Source organism: Triticum urartu, chromosome 3A, assembly GCF_056163025.1.
Source record: "Triticum urartu cultivar PI428250 chromosome 3A, HENAU_Tu73, whole genome shotgun sequence".
Classification (NCBI taxonomy): domain Eukaryota; kingdom Viridiplantae; phylum Streptophyta; class Magnoliopsida; order Poales; family Poaceae; genus Triticum; species Triticum urartu.
Window position 1 is genome coordinate 722,400,178 of NC_141875.1, and position 19,029 is coordinate 722,419,206.

At 43.6% G+C, this 19,029-nt stretch overlaps 2 protein-coding genes, 2 non-coding genes and 1 pseudogene across 4 annotated transcripts; 2 read left to right on the forward strand and 3 right to left on the reverse strand.

The window, feature by feature from the left end:
• Positions 1 to 574: 574 nt before the first annotated feature.
• Positions 575 to 5,860, reverse strand: LOC125547303 (GDSL esterase/lipase At5g03600-like). The gene is made up of 6 exons (XM_087516230.1): positions 5,794 to 5,860; positions 2,037 to 2,185; positions 1,659 to 1,881; positions 1,264 to 1,544; positions 893 to 1,169; positions 575 to 813 (listed from the first exon to the last, which is right to left on the reverse strand). The coding sequence occupies exons 1-6, from the start codon at positions 5,858 to 5,860 to the stop codon at positions 575 to 577; spliced, it is 1,236 nt and encodes a 411-aa protein (XP_087372356.1).
• On the forward strand, positions 2,345 to 2,418 carry TRNAV-AAC (transfer RNA valine (anticodon AAC)). The gene has a single exon. It is a non-coding gene; the product is annotated as a tRNA-Val (tRNA).
• On the reverse strand, positions 2,466 to 2,539 carry TRNAI-AAU (transfer RNA isoleucine (anticodon AAU)). Its single transcript has one exon. It is a non-coding gene; the product is annotated as a tRNA-Ile (tRNA).
• Positions 5,861 to 15,005: 9,145 nt separating the features above from the next.
• LOC147982183 (uncharacterized) lies at positions 15,006 to 16,423 on the forward strand (annotated as a pseudogene).
• A 1,683-nt stretch (positions 16,424 to 18,106) lies between these two features.
• LOC147982184 (uncharacterized) lies at positions 18,107 to 18,926 on the reverse strand. The gene has a single exon (XM_087517281.1). It carries the CDS (start codon positions 18,896 to 18,898, stop codon positions 18,272 to 18,274), a length of 627 nt encoding a protein of 208 aa, XP_087373407.1. The 5' UTR covers positions 18,899 to 18,926; the 3' UTR covers positions 18,107 to 18,271.
• Positions 18,927 to 19,029: the final 103 nt, after the last annotated feature.

The window sequence follows — 19,029 nt, forward strand, 5'->3', positions numbered from 1 at the left end:
TTTGTGAGAGGATTGCTTAGTGCACTGCCGTGGGTTGGCGTGGAAAAAACAGTTATGGATCCTGTGAGTTAGACTATCGGGTCTAGTTGCGCAAGTATAGAGTTATGCTCATGTCTTCTCCATGACTAGTTGATGGTGTTTAAGCGTTGTATATGCACATAAAAACGAACCTAAACCATACCCATTCGGGTCGGGTATCCACAGATACCCCTATATCAATCCTCAATTCAGTGACAAGGCACCCGTCACCCCTAGAACATGTCGACCCGATAGATCACGTCGATAACAAATAATCAAACGGTGTGGAAATGCCTTGAGCTTATTGAGCCGCATATAGGCAAGCATTCGGTTTGTATAGCTAGAACACATCTTTATTGTAGATGTGCCAAATGATATACACTAATTACTTCTTAGGAATATAGTTTTCACAAAAGAAGACGCAAATGCAATATAATATTCATCCTGGAATACAGAAAATACAGTCTTTGAAACGCTTGAAACTATCGAACAAATACAATCAGAATATTGTCATCATGGATGAAAAGCGCTACAACGACATATGAAAGCTGACTATCTAGTCTTGATCTAAAAACACCCTCAAGGGCTTTTCCAATTGTTTCATGGCAGCCTCCCATCCCACGTGCATCGGGTGCATGTCGTCCCAATAGAAAAATTTATTGGACTTGTCGCACACGGTGTAAAGAAGCTCTCTGGACAACTCGCCTTGCTGTCCACAGTAACCCTTCGAATCTAAACTCTCGCAACACGGCGATAGTTTGCGCTTGAATTGCTTTGTTAGGTCTGAGCCTTTACCTACATTAATGTACATCAAATTAATTTAGATTAGAAAATTTTGAAATAAAGAAACTTTTGAATGCATGCAGATACATACCTGGCACATTATCCACAATATTAATGAATGTGGTGTACAGATCGGCGATGTGGACATTCTTCTTTGCTGTCATAACTTGTTTCAAGTTATTGTTATGGATGGAAACACCCAAGTTTTCAAAAATATCGCACGTGGTGTAGTTGTTAGTTCGGGTTTGTGATGGTGTGCAACCGACAGGATGTAAGTTGTTGACAAGAACCTTTGTCACCCCGAGCTTCAACAATTGCTCCACATTAGCAGCCATCTCTTTTGTCACTTTCCCAATATAAGCATTAATCTGCACCGCATACATGAAAATTAAGTTAGTAAGATGCACAAACAAATTAATTGTTCAAACTAGTGTATGCATACTATGTTGATATAGTACTCACATCGTTGGGGCTACTTAGTCCAATGACGCCGGTGCTTGCATAATCATTGCCGGAGAAGGCCACGAGCGCTACAGAGTGAGTCAATTGTTTCTCCGTGATGGTCCCGTCCTTGACCATCTTCCTGAAAATATCAACTTGCTTGGTAAAGGTGGGAAACTCATGTGATGTACTATCCAACACCATTGCACCACCCGTAGCAAAAGTCATGCCGGACGGGTCGCATGTTTTCTCCGCTGTACGGGCATGTGCTGGAGGGGCTTCCTCCAACCCCAACATTGTTGCTGCAAGTTATCAATAGAACAATGAGTAGGGTTAATTATGATGCACCAGGGATTTATACAATATAACAGAGTACTTGTTTTAGGGCAATAAATAAGTATAACAACGGTACTTACCGATGAAATCCGACTGGATCTTGTAGTTTGAGAAGCGGCTTGATGGGGTATTCGGCCGCGGAAACCCATCGGCATCGATGTAGTTGGAGCCGTAGGGGTAAGCCCATTGCCGTGACATCTCGGTGACGGGGTCGGTCAGAGGGAGGTTCCTGTTGTCAGCGAAGTCATCCCCGAAGACAAAGAAGGTGGCGCTCGACGGCTTCTTGATACGTCTCCGCCGTATCTACTTTTCCAAACACTTTTGCCCTTGTTTTGGACTCTAACTTGTATGGTTTGAATGGAACTAACCCAGACTGACGCTGTTTTCAGCAGAATTACCATGGCTGTGTGGGCTTTGACGAAAAAGAAGAGCTAGCCGTACTGAAAAAAAGTTCATACCTGTCTATGTGATGTCTGAAAGTGGGGAGAATTTGTCTTGAAGAACAGTTCAATCACAGTTGTGTCGAGCTCGAGCCAACTGTTATATACAGTATAATTTGCTGGTAGGGCTGTGAACCTAAATTTTTTCACATCGTATCTTTCTTTTCCTGTGGCAGTTGGCTATTATTAGATATAAGCATGTATGAGCTGTATGATTTTCCAGCTTCAATGGCTGAAGCAATTAGATGATTCAGTTAGTGGGCCATCTTGCTAGATATTAGATCCGTCTAGTGTTGTAAAAGAATTTGTAGGAAAAAGATAACTAAGGTTTCGTGGTGTAGTTGGTTATCACGTCAGTCTAACACACTGAAGGTCTCTGGTTCGAACCCGGGCGAAGCCATATAATTTGTTTTTTTCCATTTTCCATTGTGTAAAGAAAAAAAAGAATAGCCCATACAGGTCTCGAACCTGTGACCTTCGCGTTATTAGCACGACGCTCTAACCAGCTGAGCTAATAGGCCTACTGATTGAATTGATCTTTTCACTTTTCTTCAGGACATATATGTGGAATGTAACCACAAGGGGAAAGAGTCTCCGACAGGTTAGAGCATCAGGCTAATTTATATGGCGATAAGAGAAGGCGTCGGCGCTGCTGCGGTGGGGGTGCTCAAAAACATCAGGATAAGGACTGCCACACTGTCGCCAGACTCGTTTCCAAGGTGACAGGGATGAACTATTTTAAAACAATTCTGTCCCGAACCACAATATTCACAAAAAAAAGTGCAAAAGTTCATGAAGAAAAAACATTCATATTGCTCTAGGCGAAAAACGATGCTTCAAAAGGCTGTTTCTGAAAGCATGTTTGGAGCCCTGGTTTTGTTCTTTTCCGCCCAGGCCAACACCAATGACATTAACTTTGCACCTAGGTAGAGCACTAAGCAATATTTGCTGACAGAAAATATCAGCTTATGTTGATTTTCAATTCAAATTTTCAGAACTTACTGTTTATGGCAACACCAAATTAGTTTCATTAGATTAATCAGAAAGTATATTTTCATACTAGTATAAACGTGGATTTTTTTTATAAACTTGGTCAAACTTAAGAAAGTTTCAATTAGAGCAAACCTAGAACTTCAAGTATTCTGAAACGGAGGAAATATAAATTAAGTTAAAGCATGTTTGGAGCCCTGGTGATAAGAGAAGGCGTCGGCGCTGCTGCGGTGAGGGTGCTCAAAAACATCAGGATAAGGACTGCCACACTGCCGCCAGGCTCGTTTCCAAGGTGACAGGGATGAACTATTTTAAAACAATTCTGTCCCGAACCACAATATTCACAAAAAAAAAGTGCAAAAGTTCATGAAGAAAAAACATTCATATTGCTCTAGGCGAAAAACGATGCTTCAAAAGGCTGTTTCTGAAAGCATGTTTGGAGCCCTGGTTTTGTTCTTTTCCGCCCAGGCCAACACCAATGACATTAACTTTGCACCTAGGTAGAGCACTAAGCAATATTTGCTGACAGAAAATATCAGCTTATGTTGATTTTCAATTCAAATTTTCAGAACTTACTGTTTATGGCAACACCAAATTAGTTTCATTAGATTAATCAGAAAGTATATTTTCATACTAGTATAAACGTGGATTTTTTTTTATAAACTTGGTCAAACTTAAGAAAGTTTCAATTAGAGCAAACCTAGAACTTCAAGTATTCTGAAACGGAGGAAATATAAATTAAGTTAAAGTTCAGGAACACCTTGCAGAAAGGTACATTTGAATCAGCATAACCAAAGCTGTTTTTGTTCACCCTACACATGTACACTTAATCCAGTATACAAAGAAACCTAAAGATCGGAAGAGGTGGAAGTCAGGAAGTTCACTGTCAAGTTTACTTCGGAAGAGGTTGGGGGCGATTTTAACATTATTCGAAGGAGGGAGGAAAAGAATAATGAGAATTTTGACGGCAGATGGTCGTTTATGTTTAACTAGCGGGTCCACCCGCGCATTTGCGCGGCTAGATGTTTATTATTTCTAGTTATGTATTTTAGACAACCATTTTTTTTTGGCATTTGAGCATCTCTTTCTATATGTGATGACACCCTACATAGTATACCATTCCAAGTTTATTTGTTAGGTCCCATTAAAAGTTGTTTGACAATGGGCCTTAGATATGTTATGGTAAGTTGAAGTGTGATATTTAAATAAACACATTTATAGCAAGTGATTTAGTTTTTGTCACGATGTATGCATTGACGGTTACCTTCATGTATTTATACCATTTAAATATGGAATATGTCTACATTGATTCCACTCTTTTGCTCTCTGTCGCCAGGCCTTTCTTTACCCATGAAGCTATTGTATTCTCATAGAGTGGCACGTTTCATCGGTAATTGTCACTATGAAACAGTAGTTGTAGTCTCATGTCACTTGATTTCCTTCTGCTTGTCTAATTTTTAGCCTTCAATAAATGCAGCAAACCTGATTTTATGATCTTACTTAGTTTGATTTCCGAAACCCCAACTATTACATTATTATATTAGGTGTGACTATGTTTCTCCAAACCCTAACTATTAAATAGTGCACATAATGTAAAATTACAATCCTTGAAGGCAATGATAGCAAGGTGGAGCTCGCTTGTACTCCAGGATTTTTGATTGATAGATATCATACTATGTAATCCCTTTCTATGTCATTGGTTTTACAAAACCTATAATTTCATGCACAAATTTATTGTTCCATTATGTGCAAGCCGCTTATAATTATTGTGTGTGATCTAAGGATGGCAGTGTACAATTAAAACAAAGCCTTAACTGTGATGTTTTTCCACCTTAATGAGCACTCACTGGCCTTCTTGCTTTTTTCCATATGATTTCGTTTTGCCATATCAGTCGAGGTTACCGTTTTCTCTTGGCATCTTCAAGCTTATATTTGTCTGATGTTATGTATAGATGATAGGAAAAGTGCCTTCAAGGATGTATGTTTGTTGGTGTACATTGATGTTGGATGGACCATTGACTCGATCGAGCGCCCCTGATATATATTCATGTGTCATGCCATAGTTATGTTGGAGATTGTTCCCTCCTTAACCCTCAAGTCTTTGGTTCTATTTCCTGCGCGGTTACTGTCCTACTTTCATGTGTAATTCGTCTATTTTGTCGCAAACATATAACTTTACCTAATTAAGATTCTCCATATAGAAGCTATTTAGGGGAGGATAATGTTCTCCGCTAAATTCAGAGAAAAGTTGATAGTACAAAATGAAGTGCTTGCAAGTGTACACATTCATGCTTCAAGCACATGTATATTTACATGAAAATGAAAATTAAATTGGTTATACCTGAAACAATGAAAAATTATTTTATTTTGAAAGCAACAATCTTGTAATCATGAAAAATAATTTTAGAAATTTCAAGCAAATCTTATCAAATTTTAATTGTGAATTAAACGGACATGCAAGACAAACTTTAATGACTAAAAACATCCGATTTTTTGACATTTTAATATATTATTTTTACATAGCAACTCGTCCACTTGTTCGACATAAGATTTAGAAGAAAGGTTAATCCCATCCAACGCGCCATGTGGTGCAGCAATACTACGGAGTCATTATTTCATCTCAAGATGCCTCGGCTTGGCTCCAGTTTAAGTTGTCGAGCCAGCAATCCGTTCGAAGCTGGCTGCTCTGCCGGCGTCGGCGTCGGCATCGGCGTCGCAGAAGATGCTTTTCACGTGGGCAGCACTTTCCACCTTCCATTTCCATGAGGGCACTCCTAATTGCTACCCTGCTCCTCCTCCAGCTCCACAGTGTACGTGTCGGCACATCGATTGCCACACCAACTGCCGTTCATTGACGGCCAGTAAGCTCTCTACAGCAATTGCACCACGGATGGTCCCTCCTTGCTTACCCGCCGCATCTTGCACTGCCCTTGTTCCAATCCTCGTCTTCCTTCTAACACGCTGCTCTCACCCAAACGATGCTTCTCAGCTTGTTTTTGTCCAAGCAATTGTTGTTCAAGCCGGTGGTGTTGTGGCGGGCCCGAAGCAGCTTGTCAGCCTGCTGCTCAATGGGCAGTAGCAAAGTTTGTCCTAGTTTTGCTAGTGCCGAACGGCACGGAAGACTAGTGTGTGCGGGCATTGATCCTTGATGCGGAAGGAGCCCACGGTAAGGCGGTCCAATTCGAGAAGAAGTTATCGTGTCCATGTTAGCCGTCGACTGTGTGTTGTCGCCGGCGTCGGCGTTGCCAGCCTCTCCGTCACTCTCGCATGAGGTCTTGCGTTTCAGGTCAAGTTAATGGCCTTCTTCCATAGAGTTTCCTCTGGAGCTTCGTGTTGTCCTTTCCTAGCTCTAGCCTGCTTGCAGTGGCGCCGACGTCTGCAGCTCCACAGGCTCCGATGGGATCGCAAGCGTGCTCGTATGTTGTCGAGTTGGAGCCGGGCGGAGGACACTTATGGTTATTCTGCTTCTCCTTCTATTTTATTCCATATCTCTCTCTTACCTACATCTGCACATCTCCCTTATAATATCTCTACGTGTACATGATTACAATGGAAACTCTTCTTTCCTTTTATTCTGTATTCTATTCTATCGGATGGAATAAGGATACATGCATACATACGTACTTATTTTCTTTATTAAATCACAGCCGTTCTTTTTAACTCTTTTTTACTACAAAATATGAGCCGTTCTTTTTCTATCGTTTTAAGTATATAATAAATAGATACCATAATCGAAAACTTGAATCTTAGAGAGATAGAGCTTTTTGGTAGAAAATTCACTCGGCCTAATACATTGCCAAACCCGACATTTGGGAAGCTGGATCGTGTCCTCGCTAGGGTCGAATGGGAGCAGAAGTTTTCCCTGGTAACAGTCCAAGCGTTGTCGCGCGCTATCTCAGAACACACCCTGTTGCTCGTTGACTCTGGCGAGGCAACCCATGTGGGGAATAAAAACATTTTTGTTTCGAATTAGCGTGGTTTGAAAGAGAAGGGTTCCTGGATCTGATAGCAAGGGAATGGGCTAAGGGCTTCTTTGATTCAAAGGATTCTCAAAGGAATTTTGAAGGATTCTAATCCTTAGGATTTTTTCCTATGTGGGTTGTTTGATTCGTAGGATTGTAAACCGTAGGAATTTTTTCATAGGATTCATTTGCACTAGATTTCATAGGAAATTTTCCATCCACTCAAACCTCTTTAAAAGAATCTTACGTTTTTCTTATGCACAATCAAACACTCATAGAATCATGTAGGATTCAAGATGACATGCCAATCCAATCCCACGTTTTTCCTATTCCTGCATTTGGGAAATCCTATGAATCAAAGAGTCCCTAAAGATTCAAGAGGGAGGGCCCTGTTGAAAGATGGCAGAATAAGATAAAGCATCTATGAAGATTCCTTCGTGGGTGGGCTAAGCATATGACTGGGATTTATATGGTTGAAAAGGAAAGGCTACTTGTACTTATTCAATGCCTAGATTTAAAAGCCGAGTCCACCATTTCATATACCAGGGAGCTAGAAACTAAAGTGGAGGCGGAGATGAGACTGAAAGAACTACTTCGAAAGGAGGAATTGAGGTGGGCATTGTGAGCTAAAGTTTGCAAAATCGTCCAAGGGGATGATACCACTCAATTCTTTCATATGATTGCGAATGGCAAGCACCGAAAGAAGAGGATATTTCAGCTTGAGCAGGATGAGGGGATGATTTTAGGACAGGAAAACCTAAAATTATATATAACCAATTACTATAAGTAGATGTTTGGGCCTCCGGAGGATAATTTCATATCCTTGGATGAGTCCAGGGTTGAGGATGTCCCTCAACTTGCTGCGGATGAGAATGATATTTTGACCGCCCCATTTACGGAGAAAGAGGTGTTTGAAGCTATTTCACAAATGAAGAATAATAAGGCTCTAGGGCTGGATGGTTTCCCGGTGGAGTTTTATAAAAAGTGCTGGCATATTGTTAAAGGGGATTTGCTACCGATGTTCCATGATTTATTCTCTGGACAACTTCAGTTGTTTCAATTAAATTTTGAAATGATAACTTTACTTTCTAAGAAAACAGAGGTCATACGAATTGAACAGTTCCGGCTGATTTGTCTTCTTAAGAAAACAGAGGTCGTAAGAATCCATTTGAGTTGGCCTTCAATGCTCTGACTTGACAAAAATATTGGTCTTCAAATATTCAACTGACATTCAGCTGGCTTTAAAATGTAGAACTTATCGAGCTACGATCTCCAAAATTGCCGAGTTATAAAAACCATTACGTTGTGGTGTTTCAGATGGTGTCAACTGTGAAACAATTCCACATTGTTTGAAGTGATTGTCAAACTCATAACACAGATACTCTCCCCCTCGATCAGATCATAGGAATTTGATCTTCTTGTTACGATGATTCTCAACTTCACTCTGAAATTGCTTAAACTTTCTAAACGTTTCAGACTTGTACTTCATTAAATAAATATACACATATCTACTCAAATCATCGGTGAAGGTGACAAAGTAACGATATCCACCGCGCACGTCAACGCTCATCGGACCGCACACATCAGTATGTATGTATGATTTCCAACAAGTAACTTGCCCATTCCGTTCTTCCGGAAAACGGGGTCTTAGTCATCTTGCCTATTTATGGATAAAAACAAAAAATAAGATAAAAATAAAAAAATAAAAAAGAAACATATAGGAAAAAAGAAAAAAGAAAAAAAGAAAAAGAAAAAACCGAATGAAAAACAAAAAGTGGTTCAGGGAAGGTTACCGGATTGAATGAAAGTAGAAAGAGTGGGCCGGCCCAAGCAACAAAACAGCACCTCGGGGGTACGCGCTAGATCGCTCGGATCTGCCTGTCCAGAGAGCCATCTTATCTCGCTGAATAAACATTTCTTAAAAAAAAATCTCGCTGAATAAACAACGGCTGGTACAAACTAGTGGATTTTTGTGGCACTCGTCATGTTCAGCTTATTAGTTTATTTATTTCCGATCCAAAACTGGGTGATTGGGAATTTCTGTTGGGCCCTGTACCTGTGAATTTGCCCAGGAAAATTCATATGTGCAACTTAATGGTTGCGTTCATGCCGGAGCTGGGCCCTCGCATGGAGAGAGCTGCTGGCCATTTGGTTTCACCGGTATCAAGCTAGTGTGTTCATTGTAGCTGCTGTTACCGTCCACTGGTGACATTAAATTCCTGGCAACAGAATTTCAAGCTTGTCCTTCGTTCCTGTAAAAAGTTTGTCGGATGCGCCGTGCTCGAATACATGCTTTTAGTTAGATCTATCATCCCGGTGTAATCCCAGATCTTATGTGTGTGTACAGGGCATATCCAGCCGTTCGGCCCCCAAGGGCACGAAAAAGTGACGTTTGGAGACAAGCCGGCGTTTTTTTCGACATGGGGGTGAGCACGTTCCCAGCCGCCGCCCTAGGTCGCCCCAGACGCTCCCACAGTTCGTCCAAATTTCAACAAACACGATCAAATTTGAACAAACACGGCCAAATTTCGACGAAATTTAGGCGTTTTTTACACGAATAAAAGGGATGAAGAAAAAACCTAAACTACGGCCGATGCTTCTCCTCCTTGACACGGCCACTGCTCGACCCCTTGCCCTGGCGTGCTGCTTCACTCGAGCGGCGGGTCGTTGCCGCCCTCGACGTGCGCGAGGACGCCGCTGAGCGTGCGGCCAGGGACGCCCCAGCACAGGCGGCGGCCCTCGCTGTTGTTGCGGCCGCGCGGCATCCGCGCGTTGTTGGTGGAGACGAGCCGCTCCTCCTGCCAGCGTTCCCACGCCGCGTGGTTGTTGGCGGCGTACTCTGGGAGTGCCCGCTCCGTGGCCGTCAGGGACGCCCGCGCACGCTCGATCTCGGCGTGGAAATAGGGTGTCTCGGCGACGGGCAGAGGGGGGACAGGGACCCCGCTGGCGCTGAGCCTCCACCGCGACGGAGCGCGTACGTCGGGCGGCGCGGGGTAGTTGGCCTCGTGGAGGAGGTAGGTCTCCCGCTCATGCAGCGAGCGGCGGCCGAAACTGTTGGCCTCCACCGCGTTGCCGGGGTACCTCGCGCTCATGGTTGCCGGGGGGAGAGAGAGGGGCTCGAACGGCGGAGAGAGGGGAGGAAGTGCGGCGGCGAGGAGGGGGAGAGATGGGTGCCTCACCAGCGCGGCCAGGGGCGCCTTTTATAGCGGCTCGGGGGTGGCCGCGTGCGAACGCGTGGCGGAAGGCAGCGCGGCGTCGCCGCACTTCGCCGCCCGTGAATCAATGGCAGGCTACCGGCGGCAGCCTTGGCATTGATTCCCCGCGGGAAAACCGAGACGATGAGGACGACCAGCCTTCGTCTCGCTGACGCGCCGGTCCCGCCACTCTTTCGCGCCAAAACGTTCGCGCCAGCGCCCCCGGGCGCTCCCCAGCGCGCCGGGTTCAGGTTGGGTGCGCCGGCGCCAATTTCGGCACAATCCGGCAAAAAAAAACAGGCTCGTGGGGGCGCGACTGAACCGATTTTTTGGCGCTGGCGTTAAAAAAAAGCCTTGAGGGGTTGGGGACGCGGCTGGAGATGCTCTTATGCTACTATCTGAACAAATATGTTGGTTGTGTGGGATTTGACAAAAAAGAAGAGCTAGTCTGAAAATGGGGAGAATTTGTCTGGAAGAACAGTTCGGACACAGTTGTGTTGAGCCAACTATTTTGTAGATAATTTGTTGGTTGGGCTGTGAACCTAATTTTCTTCACATGGTATCTTTCTTTCCTTGTGGCAGTGGGCTATTAGTTAAGCAGATATATAAGCCGTGTGATTTTCCAGCTTTAATGTCGCTTGGTTTGTACAGCTGAAACAATCAGGTGATTCAATTAGTTGGGCATCTTGTTAGATTATTGGAGACGCCTGGTTTGTAAGATGTTTTTGTAGCAACAGGACATGAAGGTTTCGTGGTGTAGTTGGTTATCACCTCTTGCGTGGTTTTTATTTTTCATGCTATATAGTCCCTCCGTTCCCAAATATTTATCTTCCTAGTCATTTCAAATGGTTACAACATACGGATGTATGAAGTCATATTTTAGAGTATAGGTTCACTCATTTTACTTCGTATGTAGTCATTTGTTGAAATATCTACAAAGATAAATATTTAGGAACGGAGGAAGTATTATTTACTTCAATCACATGGGAAAAGCTTTAAAGTTCAAGATCAACCGGACTTCATATCGTGACAACTTTGTAAGTCTGGGTGTTTTACTGTGAGATTGGCATATCATGCAGAACGGAAAGCGGAGTATCATACCAGAGCTGGCAGTGTAACAGGAGGAGGAAGAAGTGAACCATCATGTTGTTTCTTAAATAAAGTTGCTAAAGTTCAAAAAAAGGAACATTTGAATCAGCCAAAACAAAACTGTTTTTGTTCACCCTACACATGTACACTTAGCCCACGGTACAAAGAAACCTAAAGATCAGAAGAGGTGTCAGTCAGGAAATCCACACACACACATCTATGCCTTCGAGATAGCAATTACACTAGCAACGCAAACATCTATGCCTTTGTTGGTTACCACGGGAAATCGAGACACACATAAGACTACCATTACCGGACCGTGCATTCTCGCAAAAAAAAAAAAGATGTGCCAGCCGGCTCGATCTCGATGCTGCATTAGAAAAATTGTGCTTATCATGCTTACGAACACCATCACAACTTAACTCAGCTCCATCTGGTATTGTGAATGACGGTGAACCCACAGATGGATATTGATTGAATGGTTTGGATATAATAACAAAGAATAAAGAAAAGAAGTGGTAATTCACATGGTCCACTAAAGCATCTGTAAAATTGCCAAAGTCAGTTAACAACCTCGAAGTAGCGAAAGAGAGAAGGGTGCGTTGGAGCGGGGTGGTGAAGATTGGGGGAAGGATGAAATTTAACAGCACACACCTTTTCACAGCTTGGAGCAGGGGAATTCAGATTCAGATTCTTCTGATCGGTGGCACTTCTCATTGAAAGCTTTGTATGTTGACATGTAAAACCAGAGATATTATTGAACTCCTAGAACATTTGATAACTGCAATATTCCACGCATTTGAAGGTATGGGTTCCCCAGAGTTTTTCATTGTGACACGAGTTAATTACACGATAGTACCACATTTGGGGCGGTGGTGGCGAATTGATACCACTTTTGAAAAATTTTACGTGTCAGTACCACGTTTGAGTCGAACCGTTGCGAATCGGGCTAAACCTCGTATTTCTACGTATTGACGCTGGAACTGACCGCCCGGGCCCGCGCGTCAGCTGCCATGCTGGCGAATCGGTACTCGCCCGCTTGCTCGATAGGTGCGGTCCGGCTCGAACCGGACCGGCCCGTGCTCTGTCTCTCTCTCTCCTTTCCTCTCTTCCACTTTTCGTCGACGAACCCTAGCTCCACCGCACGTCGGTACGGCGATGGCGGCGGCAACCCCGGGCGGTGGTGGCGGCAGCGGCGGTGGCGGCAACGGCGATGGCGGCGGCGCAAACAATCCCCTCTTCGGCAGCCGCGCGGCAGGAGGAATCGACGGGAGATCTCCAATCGAGGGCGGCGACGGCTACTCGAGCTCTGACTTGTATTCCAGCGACGACGACGAGTTCATGGAGCCCGCACTGTCCATGGAGCAGCGGGTACGGCTGGCACAGCAATGGGTGGCGAACCCTAGTTGTAGCCACGAGCTGACCCACGGCTTCGGCGGCGTCCTCTAAGTTTTCTCTCTTTTTTTCTTCTCATTTAATTTGCAATTAGGGTTATAGTGTACTGATTAGGCAAATTGCATGTGAATTGTAGTTTATATGAAGACATATGGAATGTTAGGATCCATTTTGACAATAATGATCTGTTAGAGAGGAAGTTAAGCTGTTCAGATGTGACATATCTGAATATGGTTGCTTTGATGGAAACACAAGGCTTTAGTATTGATGATTCACTGCTGTTTTACATGGAGACCCCAGGAGATTAGGGTTTGGAATTGGTTGATAGTAATGTTAAACTACAGTTGATCAAGAGGCAGAATGAGGAGAGTTTGGTGCTTAATTTGTTATTTAGGGCTTGTCCACCAGCTGTTAGTGTAGCACAGAAGGGTTTTGCAGAGAAGCAAAATTTAGATCCTATTGTTTATTCTGAGCATGTGGTTTATGATCTGGCTGATCCTCCTGTTTATGCTGTTGATCAGCAAGGTGTTGCTTATGAACGTCAGAGTAGCTGCTCTATTGCACCTGTAGGCCCTGCTGTTTTAACACAAGAGAGCAGGAGTGTTGTAAATCCAAAGTTAAAAGAAGTTGTGGAAGAAGAACAAGATGGCTATGATGCTAGTTATGCATCTTCATCTGAAGGGCAATATGACAGTGACACTAACCCTTATTATATGGGGGATTTAAGGCCTAACTATATGAGGAAATGAATGATGCTGAAGACATGGAGATGGAAGAGGGAAATAGACAGAGAGAACCAGAAGAGGAAGAGGAAGAAGTACAAGAACAACATGAGGAAGAAACAGAGGAAGAAGAATCAGAAGAAGAAACAGAGGAGGAAGAACCAGTGCATTATGAGGGTGACACAGAGGTAGAGGAATTATTTGAGTTGGAGGATGATGGGCCTATTGTTCAAGAAGAGGAAGAAAAAATATCTGTGCCAGCAAAGAAGAAGCAGAAGATGCAAGTAAGGAGGGGACCAACAACAAGGTCACATTCCAGTGTTTTAGAAGAAGTGCAACCTGATTGGAAACCATCATCAGATGAAGAAGATAATAGTTTACTTAAGGACAGTGAAGATGATGGGTTTCAGCCACTAGCATTTGTGCTACCTGAAAAAAGGAAGAGCAGGGCAAAGAAGAGGCCACCTAGAGTATGGTACAATGAGGATTTGGAGCAACCACACCAAAACAACTGCAAATGTGTTTCAGAGATCAACATCAATTCAGAGATGCATTGTTGAGCCTGCACATCACTCAGTGCAGAGACTTCAAGTATCACAGGAACTCAGATCAGAGGATCATTGTGCATTGCAAGAATTCACAATGCAAGTTCTGCATTGTGGCAGCTGTTATAAAAGGGGAAAACACTTTTGCAATTAAGAAGATGAGATTACAACACACTTTCCCTAGTTCTACTGAAACAAGCAGGGTAAGTGCCAAGTGGCTTGCAAAGCAATATGAGCCACTATTCAGATCTGATGTCATTACTAGCATAAATACACTTATTGATGCCTGCATGGAAAAGTATGGTGTGGATGTGCCCAAGGCAATGGCATATAGGGCAGAAAACCTAGCTGTTGAGGCTGTGTTGGGAGATCATAGGAAGCAATACCCAAGGCTAAGAGACTATGCTCAGACTGTCATGGATACAAACCCTGGGAGTAGGGTTGTAGTCACCACTGTAACTCCAGCACCCACTCAAAAAATCCCACATCCAGGACCCAGATTCCATGCAATGTTTTACTGCATCAATGGAGCAAGGGAGGGATTTCTACAGGGGTGTAGACCATTCATTGGTTAGTTCATTTTAGCTTGTGCACTACTTTGATTTTTTTAGTTTCAGTAGCGTGCACATATAAATGCATTTAACATGTTATGTTTACATCCTGTTTTAGGTGTTGATGGATGTTTTATCAAGCTGACCACTGGTGCACAAATCCTTGCTGCCACTGGTAGAGATGGCAATAACAACATATCCCCACTGGCATTTGGCATTGTTGGACAAGAGGAAAAAGCAAACTGGTGCTGGTTTCTACACCAACTGAAGATTTGTCTTGGAGGAGAAGTTGGACAGTATGGTCCATATACTATAATGTTAGACAGACAGAAGGTATGTCTATCCACCTTGCATTGCCTGCTAAATATGTGTTGACATGTGTATTACACAGTAGCTTAGCTGTTTAAATTGTGTGCACCAGGGGCTACTGTATGCAGTGAGTAAAGTTTTTCCTAACAGTAATCAAAGATTCTGCTTAAGACACATATATGCAAACTTCCAAAATGCTGGCTTTAGGGGGGGAAGACCTTAAGAAGTGCATGGATAATGCCAGTTATGCATATAATGAACACAAATTTAATAAAGCAATGGATGATCTCAAAGCTGAGAGTGAGCAAGCTTGGCAGTGGCTTAGTGCAATACCCAAGAATACATGGGCTAGGCATGCATTTGACACAAATTGCAAGACTGACTTAGTTGTCAATAATTTGTCTGAGGTGTTCAACAAGTACATCCTAGATCATAGGAAAAAACCAATAAGAACTATGTGTGATGGCATAAAGGATAAGCAGATGGTCAGGTGGCACAGGAATAGAGAGAGTGGAAAGGAGGCTAGATGGGAGATCACACCACATTACAGTGAGAAGTTGGAGAGTGAAAAGGAAAGGGCCAGGTACTGCAAACCCATTCAAGCAGGTGTTAACTTGTGGCAAGTAACTAGTGGGGAGCAAACACATGCTGTAAATTTGGAACTTCAAACCTGTGGTTGCAGAAAGTGGGACCTCAGTGGCATCCCATGTAACCATGCCATCTCAGCAATTAACAAGGCAAAAAGGTTTCCAGAGGACTTTGTAAGCAAATTTTTCAAGAAACCATATTACTTGGCAGCATATGAACCTATGATATATCCTGTCCCTGGTGAGCATGACTAGACAAAGACCCAAGGTCCAGACATAGAACCACCAGCATTTAAAATCAAGAAAGGAAGAAAGAAAGAGAAGAGGATAAAGGGAAAATTTGAAGTTCCAAAGCCAAAGTCCACCTCAAGAATGGGGACAATTATTTGTAGCAATTGTGGATTGCAAGGGCATAAATACACAAGTTGCCTTAAACAGTTGAAACCTGAGTTGGCCTTAAGAAAGAACAAACATGTGGTAAGCCCCTTTGAACTACTTCTTCAGTTTGTTGTTTCTGTAAATTACCTTTCTCCCTTGTGCATTTTTTTACTTTTAGTATTATTAAGTGTGTTTCCTTTGAATTGTTTTCCAAGCCTGCTGCAAGGAATTCACAAGGAAGAGGTGTTGCTCCTACAGCTCCTGCAGCAACACCTAGAGCTGCTTCAGCAACACCTAGAGCTCCTGCACCAACAACTAGAGCTCCTGCACCAACAACTAGAGCTCCTACACCACCAACAACTACAACTTCTGCACCAACAACTAGAGCTCCTGCACCAACACCAAGAGCTGCTCCAGCTGGAGGAAGAACTGGAAGTGGTGCTGGTAGAGGTGGTGGAAGTGGTGCTGGTAGAGGTGCTGGAAGAAGGTCTGGTGGTGGAAGAGGACCTGGAAGAGCATCTTCTAGTGCTCAATCTTCTTCTGGGAGAGGTGCTCATTCTTCAAGGCCTTTCTCTGCCCCAAGGCAGTATGGTGCCTCAACTTCTAGTGCTCCTCCACCAACTGATGGCACACACACTGGATGGATGGCCTGGTTCAATGCTAGTAGAGGTGGCAGAAGGTGATGCAAACTCCAGTAACTTGTGCTGCTACTACAATGTGCTTTATTTTGGTTTGATGCCACTGCAGCAACTTGTGTTGATGATACATTGTGTTTTATTTTGGTTTGATGCCACTGCAAGCAACTTGTGCTGATGATACATTGTGCTTTATTTTGCTTTGATGACACATAAACAACTTGTGCTCATGCTACATGTGTGTTATTTAGAGTTTGATGCCACTAAAGCAACTTGTGTTGATGCCAATGGATATCGTGATGGTTCTGTTGGAGATAACTTAATGGTTCATGGATTTATGCCACTTGGGTGGATAACTTGATGGTTCATAGATTGATGCCACTTGGGTGGAATAGTTGATGGTTTATGTTCATACATTAATGTTATTGTTTTGCTATTTGGTCATGTGGATGAACCAACCTAAACCTAAGCAGATAGGTTTACGGTGCCTCGGGGTCGATGAAGCCACCTAAGACTAACCATTATGGTTTACGGTGACTCGGGTCGATGAAGCCACCTAAGCCTAACCATTAGGGTTTATGGTGACTCGGGGTCGATGGAGCCACCTAAGACTAACCAATAGGGTTTACGATGACTCGGGGTCGACGGAGCCACCTAAACCTAACCATTAGGGTTTACGATGACTCGGGGTCGATGGAGCCACCTAAGACTAACCATTAGGGTTTACGGTGACTCGGGATCGACGGAGCCACCTAAACCTAACCATTAGGGTTTACGGTGACTCGGGGTCGATGGAGCCACCTAAACCTAACCATTAGGGTTTATGGTGACTCGGGGTCGACGGAGCCACCTAAACCTAACCATTAGGGTTTACGGTGACTCGGGGTCGACGGAGCCACCTATACCTAACCATTAGGGTTTACGGTGACTCGGGGTCGACGGAGCCACCTAAGACTAACCATTAGGGTTTACGGTGACTCGAGGTCGAGGAAGCCACCTAAGCCTAACCATTAGGGTTTACGGTGACTCGGGGTCGATGGAGCCACCTAAGCCTAACCATTAGGGTTTACGGTGACTCGGGGTCGACGGAGCCACCTAAGACTAACCATTAGGGTTTACGGTGACTCGAGGTCGATGAAGCCACCTAAGCCTAACCATTAGGGTTTATGGTGACTCGGGGTCGACGGAGCCACCTAAGATTAACCATTAGGGTTTACGGTGACTCGGGGTCGACGGAGCCACCTAAGCCTAACCATTAGGGTTTACGGTGACTCGGGGTCGACGGAGCCACCTAAACCTAACCATTAGGGTTTATGGTGACTCGGGGTCGACGGAGCCACCTAAACCTAACCATTAGGGTTTACGGTGACTCGGGGTCGACGGAGCCACCTAAACCTAACCATTAGGGTTTATGGTGACTCGGGGTCGACGGAGCCACCTAAACCTAACCATTAGGGTTTACGGTGACTCGGGGTCGACGGAGCCACCTAAACATAGGCTTCCATGCATGATATAACATAACCATCTAATAATCCAGTGCTAACATAACCATCAAACAGTCTTCCAATGCTAACATAATCATCAAAACCTAGTGCATGAGAAATCATAATCTGAAGTCTAGCAAACATAACACAGAATATCTGATCCAGCAATCATAACACACAATACTTACTACAGTTCAACATATTATAAAGTACACAACCATTGTTCACAATACACAGTGGAGTTTAGATGCATAGTTCATCCTTTTCTCACAAAAGGATGAAAAGCATATCTACTACATACATACACAGCCATAGTTCATCTTAGAGAAGTTCACATTTAGTAGAGCCATACACTACACAACCATCATGCCCAAAAGGTCAGCATTGCCCACTACTCTCATATTCATTTTCTTCACTTCTCTAAGATGGCCTGGATCCCCTTGATCTTCTCCTTCAGCTTCTCCTCTGCCTTAATCAGCTCAGCAATCTGAAGCTCTAGCTGCCCCTTCTCTTCACCATGCTTTTCCTTTCCCTTGAGCAAATCAGTAACCTGAAACTTTAACTCTAGCTTATCTTGGGTGAGCTTCTCCTCAGACTTTGTGAGCTCTGCATTCTTCAACTCCAAGTTCACCTTAGCTTCAGTAAGCAATTGCTTATCAGTAATATGCTTCAACTTCAGGTTCTGGATGACTATAGCTTGAGCTCTTGTCAGGTTCAGTAGCACATCATAATTCTGCTTAAACTTCTCAAACTCTGCATCTTTCTTTGCCATCTGTGCATTCATATCAGCCACCAATTCACTTATGCATTCATGCTGATATGTAATGGCAGACTGCAGATGTCTGAAATCCACCACCCTATCCTCCTGGAAGCTCATAAGCTGATGCACATCTTGGACTAGCTTGTCATAGTTGGCCTCCAGGTTGTTCTTCTCTTCTGTCAGATGGTGGATAGTGAAAGAACTTTCAAGATTATCATTCACCCTAGCACTCTTGCTATCTTCAACCATTGCCCACAGCTTCAACAATGCATTTTGCATTGTTGGGGGCCACTGGTGATCAACCCATTCAACAAACCCACAATTCTACCCTTCCTGCAAAAAGAAAAAAAAGAAAAAATAAACAAGTTAGTGCATAACTAGTGTAAAGCAATAACACTATTTTGTCCTTT

Coding starts and splice junctions, on each gene's coding strand:
- LOC125547303 (XM_087516230.1), bottom strand. CDS start 5,860: ATGAACGGCAGTTGGTGTGGCAATCGATGTGCCGACACGTACACTGTG. Junction 1,882..2,036: donor TTCAGACATCACATAGACAG/GTATGAACTTTT, acceptor TTGGAAAAGTAG/ATACGGCGGAGACGTATCAA. Junction 814..892: donor TATTGTGGATAATGTGCCAG/GTATGTATCTGC, acceptor ACATTAATGTAG/GTAAAGGCTCAGACCTAACA.
- LOC147982184 (XM_087517281.1), bottom strand. CDS start 18,898: ATGCAAAATGCATTGTTGAAGCTGTGGGCAATGGTTGAAGATAGCAAG.